The 21494-nt window shown below is 37.3% G+C and overlaps 1 protein-coding gene and 1 long non-coding RNA gene across 9 annotated transcripts in view; one reads left to right on the forward strand and one right to left on the reverse strand.

Annotated features, from left to right (window-relative positions):
* Window positions 1-21494, forward strand: part of PSEN1 (presenilin 1) — a 73484-nt gene that overhangs the window by 38199 nt on the left and 13791 nt on the right. For all 8 annotated transcript variants that reach the window (XM_005605299.4, XM_070250088.1, XM_001489077.7 and 5 more), the window contains 6 exons: window positions 1337-1596; window positions 3618-3759; window positions 10726-10793; window positions 14174-14394; window positions 18307-18405; window positions 21175-21261. In XM_005605299.4, coding sequence (XP_005605356.1) covers window positions 1337-1596; window positions 3618-3759; window positions 10726-10793; window positions 14174-14394; window positions 18307-18405; window positions 21175-21261 — 877 coding nt within the window. The remainder of the gene's footprint in view (window positions 1-1336; window positions 1597-3617; window positions 3760-10725; window positions 10794-14173; window positions 14395-18306; window positions 18406-21174; window positions 21262-21494) is intronic.
* On the reverse strand, window positions 683-16147 carry LOC102147583 (uncharacterized). Its single transcript, XR_011432217.1, has 4 exons — window positions 16082-16147; window positions 15335-15477; window positions 14917-15039; window positions 683-1047 (listed from the first exon to the last, which is right to left on the reverse strand). It is a non-coding gene; the product is annotated as an uncharacterized lncRNA (long non-coding RNA).

Below are 21494 nucleotides of genomic sequence, written 5' to 3' on the forward strand. Positions count from 1 at the left end.
GTAAAAGAGAACTCAGCCCACACTGAGTCTGCAAAGATCCCATGTTGTCTTGTGAATGGCAGATTGAGAGGTGGTTAAGAACTTGATTTCTGTAATTAGGCACACCTGGGTTCAAACCCGCTCTGTAACACTTACTAGTTGTGGCTGTTTCCTTACCTGTAAAGTGGTGATGATGGGGTGGCTGTGAGAATTAAATGTAAAGCGCACATCACAACCCCTGGTACATTGTAATAATTTTAAGCTATTGAGTGTGTAATGTATTTTAAATTAATAATAGAAATATTCTATAGTAATACTTAGTTATCCTCTCTGGTCAGAAGTGAGATACAAGAGTGGTGGTTCTTACATGCTCCTCCTAAGAGAACCCTTTCTTAACCAAGCTGATTACATCTTACCAGCAACAGTGACTACCAATCTACTTGCATCTCATTCTATTTACTTACTTGTGAGGAGGAGGAGTGCCTCTTATTTTTCTCCTATCAGTTATTTATCTTGTTGTTGTTGTTAGTGCTCTTGGAATTCATTCTACCCTTTACAAAAACTAAGTGTCAGATATGAACAGTGATACCAAAAAGGAAGTTGAACTTGAAGAGTAGGAAGTGATAAACCCAGGATAAGGATAAAGGTAATGAAGTGGTGTTTGGCTTAAGAGTCCAAGGAAAGCAGAATCTCAGAAAGGCTCTAATTTTGTTCCGTCATTCCTCAAGTATTTATTGTTTCCTTACGCTGTACGGGGCAAGGTGGGATGGGGCAGGGGCACCAGCACTGTTGGAGGCCTCGTTTCTCTCTGTGAAGGTTTTCTTTAGTTGAATACTTTTTTCAACATAATTGTAGATTTACATGCAATTGTAAGAAATAATACAGAGAGATCCCTTGTATTTCATTACAAGGATTTGAAGTCTTATTAATAATGAAGGTGAGATAGTTCCTTGTATAATTGGTACAGAATCACAGGTAGAAGGTGCATCATGATTTTGAAAAAGGTGAGATTACTCTCTTGCAGCTGCAGCAAATAACGAAGGTTTCATGCAGGTGTCAGTTTTTAAGCTAAAATTCAAAAAGATGAGAACAATTGTATTAGGTTGAGAACAAGGAGAAATGAGATACCAAGAGCCAGCTGAAAGGGAGTACCTGGCTTCCTTCAGTGAGTAATCTACACTTTTAAACTGCACTCTTCTTGTAAATTGATCCTTTCTTGCCGCGTTTTTAGAACTCAAGTAATGATGAGCCTATTGTTAATCTCAGGTCTAATTGTTACATTTTTTGTTTTTGATATAGAATACCTTGATTCTACTGAGAGTCTGACTCACTGAAAAAGTTTCCCTTTTGCTTTTAGAATGAGAACAGAGACCGGCATGAGCACAGTAGCGAAAGGCGGAGGCGTGGCAACCCTGAGCCATTATCTAATGGACGACCCCAGAGTAACTCTAACTCACAGCAGGTGGTGGAGCAAGATGAAGAAGAAGATGAGGAGCTGACGCTGAAATATGGCGCCAAACATGTGATCATGCTCTTTGTCCCAGTGACTCTCTGTATGGTGGTGGTTGTGGCTACCATCAAGTCAGTCAGCTTTTATACCCGGAAGGATGGGCAGCTGTACGTATGTATTTTGTTTTCTTATTCTCAAGGCCCGTATAACTTCTTCATTGCATGTCATCATCACCTGAAGGCCTCTGCATTGAAGGGGCAAGAAGGCTAGAGAGTCCATCCTCTCTGACGGCCAGAAGCAGTTGAGCAAGCGAGGGGTTATTTATTCCTTGATGCTTTACGCAGAGAAAAGGAAAGCTGTAGAATTCTATTTCCCATATGGTGTCACTAGATAGAGCTGAATTTATTTGGAATTGAGCAGGGTAAGAGTTGAATAGTTATCTTTCCCACCTCGGGGCCATTGGGCCCATTGTTCTTCTGCCTGGAATGTTCTTTCCTTTTCTAACTTTGGTAGATTAATTCCTATCATCCTTCTCATCTTGGCTCAACTGTTAAGTCCTGAAAGATAACTTCCCTGATCCTCCTAACAGAATTAGGTCCTTCCTTGTATTCTTTCTCATAGCGACCTGTTCTCTTTTCACTTGTCATAATATGCAAATATGTATTTACATTACTTAATACCTGGTTTCCTTCTACACCATAAGGCCTATGAGGGCACTTTGTTTCCAGGGCAAATTATGTAATAAATGCTCAGCAAAAAAACGTTGTTAAATGAAAGGATGAAGACCTAATGCGTGCTGGCACTCTCTAGACTCTTGGGGAACCGTCGTGTAGATTCTCTGTTGTTGGTGGTGTCATCCCTTTGCCTCTAAGAAAAATGTCACCTGGTCCTGTCTCCAGGATTCTCATGGGGCTCAAAAAAGTTTTAAGTAAATTTTGGAATTTGAAATTGGCAAGAGTCTGAAAAACCTTGTGGGTTTCTAAAAGCCAAGCTTTTAACCTTTTGGGAGAAAGGCTAAGACAATGAAGGACAGGGGTTAGAGACAATAGCAAAAGAGATTGGGGGTTATTATCTATATAAGTTAGAGTTAGGTTTGGCTACATATTATAGAACAGGGATTAGCAAGCTATAGCCCACAGTCATCTATTTTTATAAATAAAGTTTTATTGGAACACAACCATGTCTATTTGTTTATTGTCTATGGCTGCTTTCATACTGCAATGGCAGAGTTGAGTGGTTGCAACAGAGACCATATGACCCACAAAACTTAAAATATTTACTCTCTAGTCCTTTACACAAAGTTTGCTGACCCCATTATAGAAAATCAAAACAACTGGTTAAAATGATATACATATTTTATCTCTCCCACAGAGTAGTGCTGAGGTAGTCAGTCCAAATTGGTCTAGTGGCTTCAGGTTCATGAAGGCCTCAGGCTCCTTCTTTCCTGCTTTGGCTTCTATCCTTTAGGTTGTTTCAGGGCCCAGTATTGGTGCTGGACCCCAGGGTTCATTCAGACAGCAGGAAGCAGGAAAGAGGGGAGAAAAGGACATAGGACACATCTCTCAGCAGAATTAACCCCTTTCTTAGAAGTTTCACACACTTCTGCTTATAACTCGTTGGCCATTACTTAGTCTCACGGCCACACCAACTCTAAAGGGAGTCAGAAATAAAGTTTTTGGCTGGGAACATTGGCACCAGGAGTGAAAGTGTTTTTATGTGAGTGAGAAACAACAGAAACAATGGATATGTGACATTATCCCAAGACAGCTCCAGTTGCAGTCCCGCTACAGGTGAAAGATGACAGTTATAAGCCATTTTACCTTCCTCTGATAACCATTTGTAGCCTAGGTAGTTTATGTGGCCGAATCCGGTTCTTTAACAAATCACTAATGAGCTGTGGAGAAAGAATATTTGATGAGGTAATTATTTCAATATAAAGCATCCACTAGATGGAGCCAGTGTCTTGCTCTCGAAAGTCCACCTCTGCATATTTTAGATATCTTCTTTTATGTTGAAGTACTTAGAGTATAGCTATTTTTCTTAGGTTAAGAATTCTTGGCTAGATTGATGAGATGGAAAAAAGTGACTTATAGCAGTTGAATCAAGGAAACAAAACTCTGGTGTTGGAGTGGGTATGTGGTTTAGGATATCCATTAATGTTTACCTGGGCTTTTGTGTTTTATTTTAGAATCTATACCCCATTCACAGAAGACACCGATACTGTGGGGCAGAGAGCCCTGCACTCAATTCTGAATGCTGCTATCATGATCAGCGTCATAGTTGTCATGACTATTCTCCTGGTGGTTCTGTACAAATACAGGTGCTATAAGGTGAGCGTGAGACACAGAGCTTTGCTTTCCACTGTGTTCTTTTTATGATTGGGTTTTCCTGTCACATACCTTACTTGGTCTAGTAAAAAAAAAAAAAAAAAAGGGTCTTATATTCTGCAGCTAAGTTGATTTTTAGTTTTTTCTCCCTTGCTGCTGAACATTTAAAAAATACAAAAAGGCATAAATGGAAAACAAATGTTTTCATATAATATCACAATCTAAATGATTTTAACATTTTGATTTGCAGTATACTTATGACTTTCCAAAAGGATATATCCTAAGACCTTTGTGAATTCCTCCCTCACAAATAGCATTATAGGATATAATTGTTCCCATAAAATAATGTCTGACTAAAAAAATTCAGATTTTCATACTTGAGTACAGAGCAGTAAAGCTATCTTCAATGCGGTGTTAAGCTCATTGATGACTGGCTGTATACCTGCTTCTAAATTGGTAGACATCCGTTCCCTCACCATCTCTCCTGTAGAAGCATTATTTCTTTCCTTGGGAAATAAGGGCAGGGGACGTTGCGCAGGAAAGACACAGGCCCAGCCCTCCCAGCCTCTGCTCCTCTAGCTCACTCTCTAAGTGACTCACTCCTGAACTTCAGCCTCCTGGCACATGTTTCAGATTCATGCCTCAGAAAAATGACAAATTGTTACGAGTCATGAACCTTTAGGGTCATTCTCAAATAAAGGAAATAAGTATTAACTCTCCAAATATTGAAATCTGCTCTATTTCCTTCTAGTATTTATTTCCATATATTTTTTAACGTGGTTAAATATAATCAGTGTATGTCCTTTCTCAACTTTTACTTTGGCATAAGGATTTTTTCATATTATAAATTCTTAGAAAATATGTCTGATGGCTATGTAATATTTGACTCAATGTTGTTGGTGCCATTGAGTCGATTTTGACTCCTCATGACCTGTGTACAGCAGAGCAAAACTCTGCCAGGTTTTTTTGCACCATCCTCTCACCTTCTGGTACTGTATCAGACCATGCTCCACTGCTATTTATAGGGTTTTCATGGCTAGTTTTTTCAGAAGTGGTGGCCAGGTCCTTCTTCCTAGTCTGTTTTAGTCTGGAAGCTCTGCTGAAACCTGTGCAGCATGGGCTACCCTGCTGTTATTTGAAATACCGGTGGCATAGCTTTCAGCATCGCAGCAACCTGCAGCCACCACATGTGACAACTGACAGATGAGTGGTGTGGTTCCCTGACCAAGAAACGAACCCAGGCCACAGCGGGGTGTCGAATCTTAACCACCACCAGGGCTGGTTAGGCTCAATGAGTATATTGTAATTTACTTCCGCTAATTTCTCTGGTATTGGACATTTAAGATATTTCCAGTTCTTTACTGTTCTAAAAAATAATGTCTTGATGCATAGAGCTTTTTCAGTTTTTCAAATTATTTCCTTAGGGTAAAATCCTAGACACAGAATTTCTGGGAAAAATTATCTACATATTTTTAACTGTCTTGGTATGCAAAATTTTTCAAAATGATAGTGTCAGGGGCCGGCCCTGTGGCCAAGTGGTTGAGTTTACACACTCTACTTCGGCAGCCCAGAGTTTCGCTGGTTTAGAAATTATACAGAGTTTAACCTTGCTTGGTGAACATTTGAGTGGGTAGAAGTGTTAACCTAAGTGATGACCATCTGCAGTCTGATATTAGCACATGGAGAAGATTGAAGACAAAAAGGGTGTATGATGATAACAAGTTGTCGTCAATAGTCAGAAAGCCAAAGAGCAAATGATGGAAACCCATGCTGGGGACCGTTCTCTTCCCCCTGTTTAAATACGCTCACGTCTTAACTACCTTTCTTTATACTTTTTTTCACCATATGTATTTGTCTGCATATAAATGGTGACTTGCCAGTTCTGTTTCTCTGCTTTATTGGACTCACTTTGTGACTTTTATCTGGATTCTATGCTACTTTTGTTCTCACATTTTATAGGGAGTTTGTGTATGCTGTTTAGGGTTGTGTCCATACCTGTGCACCTTGGGCATGGGCCCACAAGTTTACAAAAGCTGTAAAAGTTTGCTTTCCCGAGCTTCCTCCTTTCTATGATCTCCTTGGTACTTTTGGGTTCTTTTGGACTTCTCTGTTGCATTCCCCCAGCCAGAAAGCTGAGCTTTAGATTTTTCCAATGTCAGGGCTTAAGGTGGGAGGACAGAGAGAGAAATCAAGCAAGGGCTATTTGCCCTACTCTCTGGGAGCTATAGGCTCCTGCCGTCCTCATTGCTGCCGTCACAGGATGGTTTGGAGACTGGGCTTGAGAGAGTGGAGAAAAGGAAAAAACAAAAATTGAGATTTTTGCATTCTCTGACGGTGTTAGGAGACCGCTTTCCTGCTCCTCTATCCAGAACTTGGTTCTCCTGGTGCCCTCTTTGTCTCGCTAAGGCCCACTCGGGTTGTGTTGGGTTCAGGTGGAGGGGAGCACTGGAGGGAAGAAGTGGTAAACTCCCTGCTGGCTCCCCGGTGCTTCTGACTCCCCAGCCCGCCTGCCTCTGTTTACTTTTCGGAGTCCTCCACCGGCCGCTGCGTGCATTCTCTCCCGGTTTTATAATTGCGTTCAGTGGGAGAGACAGGGTGGAAGGTGCTTTTCCGCCGTGTTACCTAGAACCTGTCCTGATATATTTTTGGTCAGTTTTATTCATCTTTTAGTTATGCTTCATTTTAGACAGTCTAGAAGGTTTATATTCAGCCAGATTTCCACATTTACTATTCATTTGTGTTGTGTTGTTTTGCTTTCTAATGTTGGAGTCTTAGCAAGCACGGCCAGTTCTATGGAAACAAGTTGTTTACTTTGACTCCTAGTATAAAATAAAAGGAGCTTTTGAGTCAGAAATTCAGAAACTTGCCAGGACCTGTTTGGAAATAAGCCCTGAGGATTTGTTATGTCAGTGGTTGGTTGTGCAATGTCTATGAGAAATGCAAGAAGCTAAAAAGACCAAACAAACCTTAAAATGGTAGAAACAGGAAAGGCAGTTAATTATTACAGGTCATTTGTCATAGATGAAACTATGTGGCTTATTAAATCACGTGGTTTCTGGCCTGGGTAGTGGGGGTTCAGAGCAGAGACTTGCTGCCCTGCTGAAGCAGGCCTCTTTCCTTTCAGAGCCTTCAGCACAGGCAAGCTGAGCTAGGGAGTTTTACAGGAAGAGAAAGGCCAGTTTAACTACCCAAAGTTCTAGAAAAAGGGGAGGTGCTATTTAGTCATCATCAGAAGAGGCTTTGAATTCAGGTAGTAATTCAGAAAATCATAACATCAATGACTAAATAGACAAACTCTTTACAACCATTGTTACAGGCAGGGGGCTAATAGTTTTACAGTATCAAGAGCATTTACAAATTGTTAAGAAAATTATGAATATCCTAATAAGAAACTTTTAAAACCCACGCAGAGAAATTACAAAGGAAATATAGATGGCCAGGAGAGAGAGAGAGAGAGATGTCTATGTATTTCCCCACTAGCAAAAAAAAGAAATACATATTACATATTAAAATAACAAATGAACCTATTTCACCTATTGACTTGGTAAAGATTAATCCAGTCTTTTTTGTGAAGTCACTAACCAATATATATCAACAGTCAGTAATTAGAACAAGTCAGTGCTCTTTGATTCCATAGTTTTGCTTTCATGATTTATCCCAAAGAAAGGATTAGAAATGTAGAAATATATTTGCACGTTAGGATATTCATCCTAGCATACGTTATGATTAAAAAAAGGAAAGCACCACAGATTTCATGCATAAGGGAAAGGTTAAATTGTGTGTTCATTCATATAAGTAGAATATTATTATTGTCATTTAAAAATTATATTTTCAAAAAAAGATTTGGTGGCATAAGAGGATGTAATAAAAAGTTAAGTTTTAAAAAGTAAAATGTAAAATTGTGTATTATTTGATTCTAATTTTGTTAAAAGATCTTTACACATGCAGACAGAAAACATGTCTGAAAAGAAAATACCAACTTTGGTTGTCATTGGTCAGTTGGAATTGTTTTCTTCTTTTAGTGTTTCAAATAAACAACATCCCCATGTTCCCTTGCCAAAAATACAAGGTAAAAAGCATTTCTCAAGGGGCTAGCCCCGTGGTGTAGTGGTTAAGTTTGCGCGCTCTACTTGGTTGCCCAGGGTTCACAGGTTCAGATCCCAGGTGCGGACCTACATAGCGCTCATCGCACCAACTGTGGCGGCGTCCCATGTACAAAGCAGAGGAAAATTGGCACAGATGTTAACTCAGGGACCATCTTCATCAGGGAAAAAAAAACGCGTTTCTCAAGAAAGATAAGAACTTCTAGTATTTAATATTTACTCTGTCCCTTAATTTGGAGCTTAATATGGAATACCAATGTATATCTCCCACCCTTTAAAGCTTTTCTGTTTTGTAATATTTTATATACTTTTTAGTTTTGTAACTTGAATTATTTCTAAAGCTGAGACTTCTAAGCATGATGAGGTGAGATGCAGGTGGAAAGACTCCTTTCTGCTTAAGCGTTTTGATTATTTTGAAGATGAAATAGGTTAAAAGCTCCCTTTAGAATATTTTGCTAAAGTTGAAGTATTTAGAGGAAAACGTACAAGTGTCCTTTTACTTTGCTATGTATTAAAAATAAAATGGACTAATAGATGGAGAAATGGGTAGACGTTACAAAGCAAGGACAGCAAAATGTGGATGGTAGAATTTAGGCAGTGTATGGGTGGTCACTGTAAAATTCTTTAAATTTGGCTGTGTGCTTAAAAATTTTTATAAAATGTTAGGGGAAAATTTTTAAAAATTATTGAGGTCATATTGGCTTATAACTGCAAATTTCAGGTGTACATTATTGTATATCAGTTTCTGTATAGACTGCATTGTGTTCACCACCAGCAGTTTAGTTTTTATGCATCACCCTACATATGTGCCCTTTTACCCCTTTGGCCCTCCCCCCAACCCTTTCCCCTCTGGCATCCACTACTCTGTTCTCCTTATCCACGTGTTTGTCTTCCACATGTGAGTGAAATCATGGTGTTTATCTGTCTTTGGCTTATTTTGCTTAGCATAAAACCCTCAAGCTAAAATCTTAGGGGGGAATTTTTGTGGAAGAACACCAGAAATTAAATTTGTGATATTTGGGTAGTCAATTTCGAATATTCAAATATCAAGGAATACCAACTTCTGTGTAAAGCCACTCTTTTGACCTTTTTCCAAGTTGTACCATTTTATAAAGTTGTTTTAGAGAAAGGGAGAGAAAAAAAGAGCCAGAATTTTCAAGAAATATTTTCTTTCAAAAGAATTAACAATCACAGATCACCTTGGGTGAACAAAACAGAACAACAAGAGAAAAATTAATGTAGATTCTACTCACAGCTAGATTTTGATAGCTTAGAGCCTGATTATTGGAGCAGCTAGATCTGGGAGGTGGGTGTGAGAGACTTTAAAAAATGAAGACAAAATCATATTCTTGATTTGGAGGTTTTCTTTCCTCTCCTTTCTTTAAGGTTTGATTTGATCTGTTCTGCCTGAGAGATCTGTTTGGAGAAGTTGTTGGTTAAGTGGCTCCAGTAGCCACTTTAAGACTCTGTCTTAAACAATACAATTTATTGGAAGATTAAAGTTTGTAATGGGTGTATCCACCTCAAAATAATTTCGCTTTTGGTTGGAAATTACTTGACAATTTATCATGCTTCTCCATTCTGTTTTTAAAAACCCCAGATTCCTTCGGTTACATAGTATTTTCCCAAATATACCCACTACCATTTAAAATTTTTATCTTGTAATGGATTACAAAAAATCAAATTCTGATTCTCTCTCTCATATTAATAAGATGTACATGAATAATAGGGACTAATATTTATATAGTGCTGTATGAATTCTGCATGATAATGATGGACTGACTTATAAGTGTTTCAAAGAATTTGTAATAGTAATGCTTATTAATGAACCATGTAAAATAAACGTAGAAAGCATTGCAATGCTTATTGAAACTTCAGGTTCTGAATATTCTTTTGCCAAATGGTTACATAATGGAGAAGGCCTATTTTCTCTGTATAGTTTATATATGCAGAGATCACTTAAATGAATATCTGATTTTCAATTTTATTGAATTTTATTTATTTTATTTTTTATTTTATTCAATTTATTTAATGTTTATTTCAGCAATACTACAAAATTCCTCCGTTGAAAATATTACTGCTTTAAAATGTAAATGTCAAGTGTTGACTCTGTTGATAATTTGATATTTTAGAATATATTCTTTTATTTTTAAAATTTCACCTTTTTCTAAAGGAATGAAGATCTATATATGTCTTGCTGAAATTTGTTTTTTTTTTAAATATTTTATTTTTTTCCTTGTTCTCCACAAAGCCCCCCAATACGTACTTGTGTATTTTTAGTTGTGGGTCTCTCCAGTTGTGGCATGTGGGACGCCGCCTCAGCATGGCTTAATGAGCAGTGCCATGTCCACGCCCAGGATTCGAACCAGCAAAACCCTAGGCCGCTGAACTTAACCACTCGGCCATGGGGCCAGCCCCTGAAATTTGTATTTTTTATTATGAGTGGTTCAGCACCAAAGAGTTCTTTATAAGTATGCACTGATCCTAAAGCTGTTTGTGTTCTGCTATTTGAAAGGGGATAACATATAAAGAAATAAATTTTTTGTTTTTGTTTTGTTTTGTTTGCTCTTTGTTTATTTGGGTCTGAATTTGCCCGATAATTTAGTAAATTCCTGGAGATTAGGGGAAATGCCTGATTTACCTTTGAATCTGATGTGTTTAGACCAGTTATTCTCAAACTTGGATGCACAGTGGATTCACCTAGGAGCTCTGAAAGACCCAGAAGTTCAGGCGTCAGTCCATTTTACAGTCTCCCCCAGTGATTCAATGTGCATCCAAGGGTTAAGAAAGAAAAATAAATTTTTGAAGAAATTTGCCCTTTTTTAGGGTTACGGCATCTGTTAATTATACTGAAACTCTTTTCTAGGTCATCCATGCCTGGCTTATTATTTCATCTCTGTTGTTGCTGTTCTTTTTCTCAATCATTTACTTGGGGTAAGTGGTGAAATATTTGGTTTGTTTTTCAGAAATCAACTCTATTTGGGCTCTATAACTGTCACTTAAAGCAACGTACTTTGTTGATAACTTACTCTTAAATTTTAATTGTTTCCATATATAGGTCATACTTGGTATATATAAAACTCATTAATATTATCAATAGGGTTATTCTTTTGTTGATCCTTTCTTATAATAAGTAAAACTGAAAGAACTCAAGATTAGTTAATTCTAAGCCTTTTTAGTAAAGAATTTAGAAAATTCTTTTAGTGAAGAATTTTATATTCTTTACTACTAGTAGAATTCTATGAATCAGAATGTTAAAGTATTTCAAGAATGTATGTAAACATGAATTAATTGATTTTCATACTTTATTATTTCATCAGTTGATCTTTTTTCTTTCCTATGAAATCTTATATGAAAATCTCACACATAAAATAGAAAAAAGTGAAGCTGCTCTGTTGAAGAGAGTAGAGAGGCTCAGAGATTTGCCAGCCTGCCCTTTTGCTTAGCCCCAGTGGCAGAATACAGTTTGTAAACCATTGCACTAGCTCTTAAATTAGGAACAGAAGCAAGAAAACTAAAAGAAACACATCTGAGAATCTGTATGAAATGGATGATTTTCTAGAAAAAAATTAATTACCAAAACTGACTGCTGAAGCAATAGAAAATCTAATTAAAAAGAAATACAGAAAATGGTTGAAGAGAGAGGTTCCCATCCCACCTGCACCAATAACAACGCCAGGCCCAAACGGGTTCATAGGGACATTCTGTTAAAACTTTAAGGAGCTGGATCACTCAAATACTATTTTAGCTGTTCCAGAACAGAGAAAAAGAAAAGCTTCGAGATTCATTTTATGAAGCCAGCATAACCTTGATACCAAAACCCTATAAATTATCAAGAAAAAGGAAACTGTAGACCAATCCTGCTTATTGATGCCAAAAGAATAAGTAAATATTAAGCAAGGTTCAGCGACACATTGAAGAAATAACATATTACGACCAAGTGGAGTCTGTTTGCAGAGTGGAAGACTGGTTTGTTATTGGGAAATATCAATATAAGTCACCACGTTCCTAGGTCATCATCTCTGTATGTGCTAAAAGGCATTTGATAAAATTCAATACCTGTTCTTGATCAACTTCTATAATAAAACAAATAGATGGTTATGTCTCCAACATGATAAAATGTATGAATCTCATTCTGAAGGCCAGTATTATCTTCATAGGGGAACTCTAAAAGTATGCCCCCTAGGTCAGGAACAAGGTGATGATTTCCTTCATCACTGTAGTCTACCAGCGCCCTGGAGGAACGGTGAATATAGACGAGAGAAGGAGATCAGAGTTACGCAATTTGGAAAAGAGAGTTAAACTATCAATAAGGATAAAATGATTGTTTACTTCATTTCAGAACTAACCAAAAAACAATTAGAATCACTGAGTAAATTTGGTAAGGCAATTGAATGCAAAATTAATAAACACAAATCAATGGCCTTGACATAAACTAGTTAGAAAACATAAGGGGAAAAATCCTGTTGATGATAGCAGCAAAAAAGATAAAATATCTGGGATTAAACAAGAATTGTACAAGATCTTTATTAAGAAATTTTTAGATGCCTCTGAAGGGCTTAGAAAGAAGACTTAAACAAAAGGAAAGTTATACCAGGTTACATAAAAAAAGACAATATCATAACCATGTCAATTCTTTCTAAACTTATTTTAAAATTTAATATAAGCCCAATAAAAATACAAGTAGGTTTTATTTTTAATCTGGACAAGATGATTCAGAGTTTATTTGGAAAAATAAAGAAGTGAAGGTCCCCAAAGAATTATGAAAAAGAAGAAAGCCAAGGGCTACTAGTGCTACCTGATCTGAAATTGTTAAAACCACAGTAAATAAAATAGTGATACCTGCACCGTGAATAGATGGGTGATCAATAGAAGAGATTAGAGAGACTAGAGGAATGCTCAAATATATATGAGAATTTAACTTGTGATAAAGGTAGCATAGAATCAGTAGGCTACAGATGGATTGTTTAGTAATTGGTGTAAGGATAATTGGGTAGTCATCTGGGGGAAAAATTGGATTTTTTCCTTATCTCTATTAGGATAAATTCCAGATGGATTAAAAATGTAAATAAAAAGTGAAACCATAAAAGAAGTAAGGGAAACCACAGTAAATGGGGAATTTAAAAAATATATGTACAGGTAGATAATATTTTTAAATTATATAACTTAAAAGGTCCTTTCGTAGTCCAATGTTTTATATATTTATACACTCCCTGGAAGGATACACATGAAATTAATTATAGTGCTTTCTTTTGGAGAGGGGAACTGCGGGACAGGATGGGAGGGGAAACTTACTTTTCACAGTATGTGTTGTGAATTTTATATTTTATGTATATGTTACCTAACCAAAGATTAATAATAGTTTGGGCTTTGTTTTTCTTTGTTTTTTTTTGAGTGCTAGGATATCTGAAATGCTTAATCTGAATAGCTACATTGTCCAGAAATTTCCACATTTATTTTGGAATTTCAAAATGGGGGGAAGATTATCTTTCTGGATAGTCTCCATAACCCAAAGTTTGTGCTTGAATAAATGAATGCTTTCTTTCTCCTCAGGTACCCAGGACGTCTTCTACACTTGTAATCTCTTTGTTTTTAGGTGGTGGAATTCTTTCCTCCAAAATTAAAATAGTATTTTTCTTCATTATAAAAATGCTAAACCTTCATTGTAAAAAAAAAAAAAGAAACAAAAAGACATTTTATAAGCTTATAAAGAAGAAAAGTAAAAAGGGACCAGATTCCCATCATCTAAAGATAAATCCTGTCGTCCTTTCAGGAATTATGTGAATCTCTTGCTTTCCCTTCTCACACGTTATTTCACATAAATGAGATTTTTTTTTTTTCGGGCAACAGTGTGTCATGCCTATATTCCATGTCTGTCTGTGTGTGTATAAAACATATGTATTTTAGTAGTGTACTAAATTTTATTTTATGAAAATAACATATGTTCTAGCTATAAAATTTATCGCGCATGTTTAATTTTTTCCAATTTCAGATATTTTAAACTAGGGTTTCCCAAACAAAAGTATGGCATTTTAGGTGGTATATGGCCTTTTTTTAGGTTTTGTACTTAGTTTTACAGCTGTGGCCTGTGATACTGGTTTCCTATTTATATGAATGATACAGAGTTTTCTGAGGAGGAAAAGTGAATTAATTTAAAGAAAAGTGCTAAAGAATAGCACAGTTAATTTAAGATATGGTAAAAATATGAAGATGGGATATGGTTATCTAATGTTTGGGAACCATAATTCTAAACAATGTTTTGATGAAAATTATTGTACGTAAGTCTTTTTAGATCTCTGTCTAATTTTTTTCAGGGAAGTGTTTAAAACCTACAACGTTGCCATGGACTACATTACTGTTGCTCTTCTGATCTGGAATTTTGGCGTGGTGGGAATGATTGCCATTCACTGGAAAGGTCCGCTCCGACTCCAGCAGGCGTATCTCATCATGATCAGTGCCCTCATGGCCCTCGTATTTATCAAGTACCTCCCGGAATGGACTGCGTGGCTCATCTTGGCTGTGATTTCAATATACGGTAAAACTCAAGACTGACGTTTTGTTTGTCGCAGAAGTACTTCACTGGTGTGTTTTCCTTCCTCTTCCAGTTATCTTGTCTTAGAAAAATGATAACAGTTACATTCCATAGCTCCTCAGTAAATAATTAGCTATAATATCTTTTTCATATAAAGATTTCTTTTTTTTTTTTGAGGTTAAGTTCTTAAAAAATGTTTTATTACTGCCCACAGTTTAACTCAGTGATGGATTAGTGGAAGGATCTATAGACTTCTGGTCAGAAGACTTAGATTCAAATCCCATCTCTACCACTGACAGTCTTTGTGACCTTAGGAAAGTGACTCAGGCTCCTTGAGCTTCAGTTTCCTCGTTTGGAAAATTGGAACAATACTTCCCAGAGTTGTATGGGTTCAGAATGTATGTTGAAAAGCACCAGCAGAGTGGTTAATTCACATAAAATGCTCAATTTTTAAAATCAAAATTAATTTACCTACTTTTTATAAGGCAACTTGGGTAGAATTTTTCTTTTAAAAATAAAACTTACTTGAGCAGTGTGAGATTCTAGTTCATTAACAACCAGTGTGACGTGGGTCCTGAACGGTCAGAATGTGCCCCAGCCGTGAATGACCACGGCAGCTCCATAGGTGTGTACTCTGTGGCTATTGCCCTGCAGGAAAGCCAGAAAGATCCATTTTCATAGTCAATATATGTGGTCTTAATATTGTAATTAGACAGTGCTCTTTTATCTCTATTCAAATGCTAATTAAAATGGTGACCTATAGTAGGAAACCTCATCGTCCCCACTTGATTGACAAAGAAAAAGTCTGTGGAAATAGAATTGAATTGGTTCTGTTCTTATATTTGAGCAGTCAGTCATAGAACTATAGAAGTCAGATACTGTATGCCTGACTTTCATAAAGACCTTAGCTTATGTAGTACTTGATAGTTTGCACAGTACTCACCTATTATTGCTTAGCTGTGGTTGAGAATGCCAGTTCTGGCCTCCATCCAGAGGTTTTACAGCAGTCAGCAACTGGTAAATACTTTGCAGTCTGAGGTTTTACTGTTAGGTTCTTCTGTTCAGTGACTTTTGCAACAGCCTCACCTTCAAAGGGACACAGTATATCCATACCTAGCTCCTCGTGTGGTACTTCAGCATTCCTGCCATTGCTCACAGTCTTCCCAGGCTAGATCTTAACCACATCCAGCTTCCTCCAGGAGCACAGATAGAACATCACAGCGATGATATCATCCTCTGAAGAGGTGCATTTGACATACTCGTTGAGGACATACAAATTTTCACCAAGGAGCTCATAAAAAGGCAATCGGCATTTCCCTGTACGTAGTACAAGGCCCTGCCACGTTGATTAAATTCCTGAAAATTATTTGGTAAGCTAAGGGCTTCTGCATCTCTGACATTGCTGATAAATAGCAGTTGATCCTCTCTGCATGCACAATGTGAAAACAAGTTCAGGATCTTTTAGGCCTTTTGGGGATCTGGAAGCAACGTATTCCTCATTTACAAATTTTTCTTAATCCTATTTATGCTGCTACTCACAAATTGACCCATCTTGAATTGGGGCCTCCTTATAACAAAGAGCTCTAGAATCTGTCCAAATTGTAATACCACAGTCACTCCCATCAATGTCCCCTCCCCCTGCCCCCAGAGAATCATTTACTCCAGAGGCTTTAGCAGCTTCCTCTCATACCTCCTGAAATCTCTAGACCACCCATGATGATCATAAGTTGCCCATGAATTTCTGGTATGAGAAACTGCCCTCTTCAGTCCCATGCTATACACCCTCAGAATGGCAATTGATGACTGCATACTGAGGTCTCCTGGAAACAGAGGTTCTCACAGGCTCTGAATCTGTGAGGCTCCATTCCCTTCTGTGAGTCATGGAGGCAGCATTCTAGAAGCTCAGCACAGGCACCGGGGCCTCTTTGTTAAGACAGGAATGTTACCTGTAGGATAGAGCTAAGTCTGGGCCCTCTAGAGTATCCCCTACTGGAGAGGGTAGCCTCTTCTGTCCTCGGTCCCTTGCCAGTTGACAAAGTGCTAGAGGAAATCACCCCTTTCTTGGATCCCTGGCTACCTCAGGAGCCCTTTGGGATCAAGTGAGTGAACAGCAATAGGAGTTTGTACACTTTATGGACAGCATCAAACTACATGTGATGGAGCTGACTGGAGAGCTCCTACTTTTCTTAATCCAGATGTCCTTGATCAAAGAATAGGATCCAAGGGTCAGCAAAATTAGCTGAACTTTGGGCAGTCATCTTGCCCTGGTTAACAATTGGCTCCATCGGTGCGTTTTTACAGACTCTTGGGCCATTGTCGTCGGTCTGGCCATCTGGTTCTACTAACGGTGACAACAACAATTATTTATCCAAGATTTCCTTCTTTGGGGAAAATAACTGTGAGAATCTCTTGCCTCACGGACACCCAAAATATAAATCAAGGTTACATGTGTCTCTGTACATGTTAAAGCCACAGTACAGGCCTCCCTTTATCCACTTTGAAGTTCCAGACATTGTTAATAATGACCATTTCACTTCTAAAACTATGCAACACTGGGCTCTTGAACAAGATGTACATTGGAACTTTTACCCCCCTTACCAATCACAGGCTGTAGGCCTCTTAGAGCGCCTTTATGACGTGCTTAGACAAGTTAAAATTTAATTACATGAAACATGGTGTATTTCTAAATCCAAGGGAGTTTATCATTTAGCAATTCTACAAGGGGGAGAGTATCATAAAACCAAGACAGTTAAAGTACATGGCTGCCTCAAACAGGTTGCCAGTCTCATTAATTCAGAGCATGGCAGATTTCCTTTTCTCATTCAAAACAAATTGAAGTGAAAGCATTGAGAGTGGAGATTTCTTTGTGTGTGTGTTGTGTTATTTTATTAGCAGTCATAGTGATATACGAGGAGAATGACCACTTGCAGGCATGAGGGTGTTTTACTTAAATGCATCTGGATAATAGTAATGTCAACACAAGCTATCAGGTCTTTTACTGTGTTTATACTTGTGTTGTGTTTACACAACACAAGGTTTATAAATTCAGCTATACCTGTTTTATATTTTTAAGTGTTTGAAATTATTTTCTGTATTTCTATATTCTAAATTCACATGACACAGAAAATGTAAGAAAAATTGCAGTTGATAGAAAGAGATGATGGTAGAATCAAAAATAATTTAGGCATATTGCTTCCTCTCTGAGTTGCTGTTTTTGTAAAATAAGCCACTTTTTAGCACCACATGTATTCTGAGACCTGAATATTTATGCAGTGCTTTTGAGAGGAGAACTAAAGAAATACCCAACTTTCTCATGCAAAGATTTATTAGTTATTTTGTTTTGTTTAAATTTACTACCCTCTTATTTCAAATATCCCTAAGCAGTACATAGGCTATTTTTAAAAAAGAGCAGGGACGGATCTCTTCTACTCTGTTCTTCATATTTTGAAAAGTTCAGCCAAGTCCCCTCTATTAAATTCCTCTCAGAGTAAAGCTGCTATTTGTGACTTAGAGGTGTGATTTGTTTGGAAATGGCTTGTACTTGTATCTGCTTATTGGAAATTGACAACTGCTCTAGAATAGTTCTGTCTTGTCATTATCTCTGCCTCTTTTCTTCAACCTGGGGAGACTTATTCCCAGAACCCAGTGATGATACATTCTAAACTACCCAAATAGCAGTCAAAACCAAAGTGAAATCTGCATGGATCTTCTTTCTATATGTGGTTTTGTGTATTTCGTTTGTGTTGTTTCTCCCCCCCTAGTTTACCTGCTATTTGTTTCATATTCGTTCAACATCTTTTTGTTTAAAAAAAATGTTAAACCTTTTCCCTTGGTTAATTCTTCCTTTAACACATCCGTTTGCAAGTTTAGTCACTGCATTTTTTTCAGATATCTTTTCTGTTTTTCTCTTTCTAGATTTAGTGGCTGTTTTGTGTCCAAAAGGTCCACTTCGTTTGCTGGTTGAAACAGCTCAGGAGAGAAATGAAACTCTCTTTCCCGCTCTTATTTACTCCTGTAAGTATTTTGGAATGAGGTTAAATTAGTAATCAGCTGAGAATTTATGGGGATTCACACACGTAATTATGGTCATTATCATGGTGCTTTCCCTCGTCTTAAATGCATGGATAGCTTTAGTGGAACTCCTGCACATCTGCCTGTTTCCTTGCAAACTCTTAGCTTCTCCCTGACATTGGTTCCAGAGAGTTCTCAATATGTGTAGAAACAGAAGAAATATTTAGAGATTAGAGAGCTAGTATTCTCATTTAAAATCTTACTAGTCAAGAGTTATAATGTCAGTTATATCTCAATGAAACTCGGAGGGGGCAGTTATGAGCACTTGTTATATACATATATTGCAGGTGAATCTTGCCCTAGTTTATGGAAAGAATTGTCCTGTTTCCTCAGAATGTGTTTGCTTTTTCATTTTAGAGTCTATTTCTTGTTTAAAAATACAGTCCTTTTGTGCATTTGTATACTCTTCTCCATTTAAGGGTATTTGGTTTGCAAAAGGGTCTTACCCTCAGGAAATGTGAGCATGCTTGTTTGTCTTCTATTTCCGTTGTTCTGACAGGAAAAATGCCACCTAATTTTTGAACTAAATCATTCTTTCATAGCAGTCACTAGCAGAGGTGGTCTCCTCTGGTAGCTTATCAAAAATGAAGCTAACAGGGGCTGGCCCCGTGGCCGAGTGGTTAAGTTCGCGTGCTCCGCTGCAGGCAGCCCAGTGTTTCATTGGTTCGAATCCTGGGCGCGGACATGGCACTGCTCATCAAACCACGCTAAGGCAGCGTCCCACATGCCACAACTAGAAGGACCCACAACGAAGAATATACAACTATGTACCGGGGGGCTTTGGGGAGAAAAAGGAAAAAATAAAAAATCTTTAAAAAAAAAAAAAAAATGAAGCTAACAATTCCTTGAGGTAGACCATTTTATGTGAAGCTTTTCTTTGATTTCATATCAGTTTGGGGAGTTTTTAATATGTTAATTTTTAAATTGCATCTTTTTCTGTGGATCTAAGATGTTTGGTGTTAAGTTGAAAATCAGAAAGTGGGAGTTTGAGGTATTATTTTAGTGGCATTAGTTCATTCAACAAATATATATTCTGTTCATAATCATTTACATCAGGGGTTAGCAAATTACTACCTGAAGCCAAATCTGGCCACAGCCTGTTTTTGTACAGCCTATAAGCTAAGAATGTTTTTTACAGTTTTAAAGGGCTGTTAATAGAAAGGAACAAAGAAGAATATGTGACAGAGACCGGATGTTACTCACAAGCCAGAAATGTTTACTGTCTGGCCCTTTACGGAAAAAGTTTGCTGACCCCTCATTTCCATGGTAATATTAAATGTTAAAACGAAAGAGTTTGTAGCTATGTTTTTCCGTACTTGCCTAAAGAAAGAAAAAGAAATACCTGCTGCCTTCATTGCCAAGAAGGCTACAGAAATCTGTAAGCCTTGTACGTGGTGGTCGCCTTCTGTTTCTCTTCTTTGGGTTTGAATTTAAACAGTGTATTGCCTGCCTGGCTCATATTGACTTTGATCAATTAGGTGGGTTATCAGATAATGAAACTTGTTTGACCTCAAAATGGCAAAGCCATGGTGAATGAGTAAGTGTGACTATTGTAGAATCTTCAGCCTCTTTGCTAGTGTATTTTTTCATAAGTTATTCAAGAAGCTTAAGAGTATTAGGAACATGGATATAATTATAAGATCAGTGATAAAAAGCCAGAGAGACATAGAAGCCAAGTATCTTGTTTAAAGTTGCTTACTATGACCAGATTGGACTCAGGGTGCTGCTGGCGTTTGGTTCCTGCTGTAGCTCTGTATGGCACTTATTTATATGAATTTTTGTATTATTGTTTGTGTATCTTGAGGATAAATTCCCAAAAGTGATATTCCTGGGTCGAAGGCTTAATGCACATGTGGTTTTGTTAGATGTTACTGAATTCCCCTCCAATAGGAGCTATATGCTGTACCATTTTTCATTCCACCTACAGTATATGAGAAGCACCATTTTAAATTATGCACATTGTCAGATATTGAATCATTGTGATGTACACCTGAAACTAATAGGATATTGTATGTCAATTATGCTTCAATTAAATAAATATTCACATTGCCTCTTAACTAAAATGTGATAGAGATGTGTGTATATCTAAATCTATATAGATATATATGTATTTTTGTGGAAGGGATATAGAAAAGGCTAATTGACGATTCTCTTTATGTTGATTACTTTTAACCTTTTTTTTCTTATTTCTTGTGTGTAACAGAGTTTAACATTATTGAAAATCCCAGAAGCAAGGCATAATGTGAAGGAAACATATTCCACGCATCTTTAAAATTATAATCATCTGATCCTTTTATGAGCCCCAGTATGTCCACTAATTTAGTTCCAATAAGTAATTTTCATCAGTGAATTCACACTATTTTAGGATATTCAACTAGTCCAGCTATTGTTTCAGTGGAATCTTGCTGGCCTGAACAGTTTTCCCTCTGGTTACTCTGCAGGGACTGATAATGATGAGGAAGAGTTTTATAGTAGCAGCTGCAGTTTGGAAGCCACAGTAAACATTCAGCTTCAGAATTTTTTCTTTAACTGCCAAAATCAAAGAGAATCTTTTGTGATTTTTAATTTGCATTTACTTCTGATTGTTAAGGATTCTTAAGGCAACGTTAAGAAGATTGGTGATTTGTGTAGAGAAATACTGGCCTGCTGTCTATTTGTGGACTTCCCTTCTGTGTTTCGAGTGCTTACCTGGACTTTTGTCTTTCTCAACAGCAACCATGGTGTGGTTGGTGAATATGGCAGAAGGAGACCCAGAGGCCCAAAGGAAGGTATCCAAAAACTCCAATTATAATGCACAAAGTAGGTGACTATTTGGTTATTTCCTGGTTTTTTGGGGTCTTTGTCATCTTATAGGCTAACAATGAGTTATAAAGCAATGGTTTTAACCTCTTTTTGGTCATGGACTTTTTTGAGATTCTCTTGAAAGCAGCGTTAATACCCAGTAAATACAGGTAAATATTTAAGGAGTTCAGATGCTCTAAACCCAACAGTGCAGCCAAGGCACCCTCAGTTAAGAATTTCTGCCGTTAAAT

Source organism: Equus caballus, chromosome 24 (genome assembly GCF_041296265.1).
Source record: "Equus caballus isolate H_3958 breed thoroughbred chromosome 24, TB-T2T, whole genome shotgun sequence".
Lineage (NCBI taxonomy): Eukaryota > Metazoa > Chordata > Mammalia > Perissodactyla > Equidae > Equus > Equus caballus.